At 39.0% G+C, this 4,188-nt stretch overlaps 1 protein-coding gene across 1 annotated transcript; it reads right to left on the bottom strand.

Annotated features, from left to right (window-relative positions):
* Positions 1–690: 690 nt before the first annotated feature.
* Positions 691–2,404, bottom strand: LOC129301456 (serine/threonine-protein kinase WAG1-like). The gene is given in 2 exon segments (XM_054940014.1): positions 691–1,085; positions 1,088–2,404. Coding segments are annotated over 2 exon segments (1,440 nt in total). The 5' UTR covers positions 2,364–2,404; the 3' UTR covers positions 691–921.
* Between the last annotated feature and the right edge of the window lie 1,784 nt (positions 2,405–4,188).

Genomic DNA, 4,188 nt, shown 5'->3' on the forward strand with positions numbered 1-4,188 from the left:
ATAATTGAATCAAAACTATAAGAGCCTTAAGTGTTAAAACAAAAAAAATAATGGCTAAAACTAGGATAGATGGTTTAATAATTAGTTGTGCTGAAACAAAAAATAATGGCTAAAAATAGGATAGATGGTTTAATAATTAATAGGCCTAGGGGGGCTCCCTTTCACGTATAAGGACCATAGAAAACATGACCACACGATGAAGGCTGAAGAGTAAGAGAAGATCATCAACTTGTAATTTATCATTAGGCTATTCCCACAGTGGAAGTTACCATGCCCAGTTGCTCACGCTAGGAGAGTAGTGCGTTTCAAATGTTTCACTGCGAATGCACCTTCGTTACTCTTCAACCTTTAAAAGTAAATTATCACTCAACAATATTCATAAAATTTTAAATGCTGATAATTAAATCTTTGGAAACAACTTGGTTATATCTTTTTTTTTTTTAATTCCATCGCTTGGTGTCTGGGAAATCTAGAAGTATTACCATCTCCCACTTAAACTAATATGTTCTTTCATAATATGAAATTATTATTACTATGGTAGTTTCACGAATACCTTATTATGCCTTTGACATATTTATTTAATGTGACTGTATAGTTGAGATCTCAAGATATTAATTCAAATCCCTCGACCAATTAAATCAAATGCCCTCAAGTCACAATTTATATCTACCAAAAAAAAAGATTAAAAGATGCATAATAAAGTGCATATCCTTTTGATTCAGATTTCATATACAACGTAGCACAGCCCATGATCTATATTTGAAATATAACACACGCAAAATTGAAGTATATATACATATATACGGTCATCACTCAATCCCTCCTATCTTTCTTTATGTGTACTAAGATGTCCACTACAGGTACAACTCAAGTGAACCCCAAAAATAAAATCCTAAATTTTGGCAATGGATCCCAGGCACCTTATTTCCTTGCTTGATTACTATTAACGTAACGATAGTAATTGCCATTACTATAGTTGGAGATTAAGCTATATTTATATCCCTTCTTATTCTTGACAACATAATCAAGCCCCTTCCACCACCACGGTCTCCTCCTATGCGTCATGTGACTGCTCATATGCGACCTGCCTTCTTCGTCACTAGTCCACGAACCTCCGGTGGTCTGTAGGTTAAGATCAACGGCCACTTGATTCCACCAAAAAACGCGTGTCGTTTAATATCGGTCGCACCCCTGGCGCATCCTAGCCTTCGCCTCGGGTCCTTCACCAACAGTTTCTCCATCAAATCCCTCACTTCAGCCATTCCTTCTTCCTCTACTTCCGCCACGTGGAAGCTCACGTTTCTACTCGATGCAATATTGCGCAGGGTGCTCTCTTTGCTCAGCCCTTTAAACGGCGTCGTTCCGTACAACAACTCACAAATGAACACCCCAAACGCCCACCAGTCCACGCCGTTGCCGTGGCCCTTGCCGGAGACTAACTCCGGTGCCAAGTACTCGTGCGTCCCAACACAGGACCTCGAGAAAGCCGCCTTTGGCTCCGCCACGAAATCTGCTTCCACCACTCTCTCCGGCGATCTCGCTCTGACACCACCTAAACAATTGCACACGAGCTTCTTTCTCTTAGTGGGCCCTGCACGACACTCGAATGCGGGGACCACGTCGGCCTTGAAGCACAAATCAAAATCGGACAGCATGACGTGGCCGTTTTCACGTAATAGAACGTTCTCTGGTTTCAGATCCCTATACAAGATGCCAAGCGCATGCAAATATTCCAACGCTACCAAAACCTCCGCCGCGAAGAACCTAACCGCCTGAACCGGAAGCCGGTTCCCGGGCTGTTTTCGGAGGAGAGAGTGCAGGTCGCCGCCGGGGCAGTAATCGATCAACAGACACGTGTAATGCGAGACTTCCAATCTTGCGTAGAGCGTAGGAAGAAAAGGATGGTCCAGCATGGACAGGATCTCCCCCTCCATTTGCACATGGGAGAACTTCTTGCTGCTTAGCAAGTCCTTATCGACAACCTTGAGAGCAAAGTTTGCGTGATCGTAGTCGCGGAGACGGCAGAGGAATACTCGCCCGAGATTCCCTGTGCCGAGGTGGCGGAGGAGCTTGAGGTGGTGGAGGTGGAGGGTACCGTCTGACGAGAGAGTGGTAGCAGCTTTGATGGCTGACCAATGAGGATCGGAGGCTCGATGCGGTCGGAGGAAGAGTGTGGAAGAGGAAGTTCCGGCGGAGGCGGAGGCGGTGGATAGACGTTCGTTAAAGCTGAGAGTCAAGCTGGTGCGAGCCAAGCTGGTGCGAGCACTAGAGGAAGCAAAAGTGCGATCGGTGGTGGCGGAGGTGGTGCTGGTGAAGCTGAGGTCGAGATCTGTATCAGGAGGGAAAAAGGTATCTTCTTCCATGGTTAACACTTCTAAATTCTAATGGTGAAAGCTTGGTGGGTGTTTTGGGGCGTATACATAAGGAAGGAAACAGAGAGTATATAAATCACAAGATGAAAAAATAAAATGAGGAAAAAACCTGAATTATATACCAGGTTGACCCAATACAAGGACAGGGACAGATGAAGGTGTTAGGTTGACCAAACTAAGGTCTTGCATGTTAAAATAGAGAGAGAGAGAGAGAGAGAGAGAGAGAGAGGAATCCGAGTAATGCGTACGAGTATGGGCGCATTGGGGAACGGTGTGTACTATAAAAGAATAAGACTAGAAGAGGGTAAGTTGGATGTATTGTAATTAATAGGTATGGCTTTATATCTACGTTGTTTGTCCTGAAATGACAGTGCGATCCACCTCTGGTTGTGTACTATTCAAGTTGTTGAAACAAGTTCTCTTTCTGGGCGGCTCAGTTTAATTAACTATGGCACTAATTTATTTCTTAAAATAAACATATTTTTGCATGGTTTTGATGACTTTGATGCTCATATAGCAGCTAGATACAGTCCACTTCGAGAACTATAATGAGAGCAGAAAACATGGAGGGTGTTTCGTTCCTAATGTATCGCCGGTTCTTATAGATATATATATATATATATATATTATAGAGCATATCAGCGAAGTGGGTGTCATGTTGCAGCAGGTGGACGTGGATTTCACTTTTGGTTAGCAGAATTTATTCCTCAGATAATAATATACTTTCATTAATTCTTCACACTTCATCATCATATCATATATGTCACTTTAATTTAGTTCTTTTTTTGTTCGATTTTTCTTTTCTTTTTGCCCTAGTTCATTTCATTATCTTTTCGTGTTTTGGGATACGACCACTCATGGGTTCACATCAGACATCAGTACCATTCAATGAACTGAAATAATAATTGAAGTAGGTTCGAATTATGACTCCACGGTAATAAGTAGTCAGAATGAACAAATCTTCACGTGATATTTGTTTGAGTCAGAATTAAAAAAAAAAACTCTTCTATTTTTCCTGGCTAACAAGACAAGTTTATTCTTTGATGATCATAACATCATTCTTTTGTAAAATTCGAAAGTTTTGTCAGGGGATTGATTTTGTAGTTTAAAAATATATATATGTGCAACTCCAATTAATTGATTATTTGTGCTCATCCCTTTGAGAAGCTCCTTTAAAATTACATGAAAGAAATTATTGTTATGTATTAAGGTGAAAGGTAAGATGATAAATAGATTAGTGTATATTTTAGGTCATGTATTGTTATTGCGACGTGCGCTTGTCTGCGACTTGATTTCAATGGTTATATTATAACTATATAGCAATTACGTAACACATCTATATTTAATGAATATGGGATTATTTTATATCTATTAATTGAAATTATATATTCAAACTTGGATCTCAACGACAAATAAGAGAAAAAAAAAAACACACAAATTAATTTTATTATACCATTTAATTAATTAAATAGACTAATTACACAGTCCTCGTGACATAATTTTTTTAAGAAAATTCCAACTTTTTTTCGTACATATTGAAAATTCAAAATCATTTAATATTTCGACAATATCCTTATAGTAATCTTTTGATTGGATTTATTGTAATGTGAAAAATAAACACTAAGGAGATCTGTACAAAACATTATTCCACACGATCCCTCTTCCTTTCATTAATTAAAACACCAATTGTTACTGGGGCTTTGTGAAAACCTTTCCAACAATATATATATATATATATATATCGGTCACAAAACTAGATTTTCATTGAATCTGATAAAGGTAAATATAGTTCTTTTTATTTTACATGTAAATTAAA

Source organism: Prosopis cineraria, unplaced genomic scaffold, assembly GCF_029017545.1.
Source record: "Prosopis cineraria cultivar Desert tree isolate PC_DT_omini unplaced genomic scaffold, ASM2901754v1 PC2126, whole genome shotgun sequence".
NCBI classification, from domain to species: domain Eukaryota; kingdom Viridiplantae; phylum Streptophyta; class Magnoliopsida; order Fabales; family Fabaceae; genus Prosopis; species Prosopis cineraria.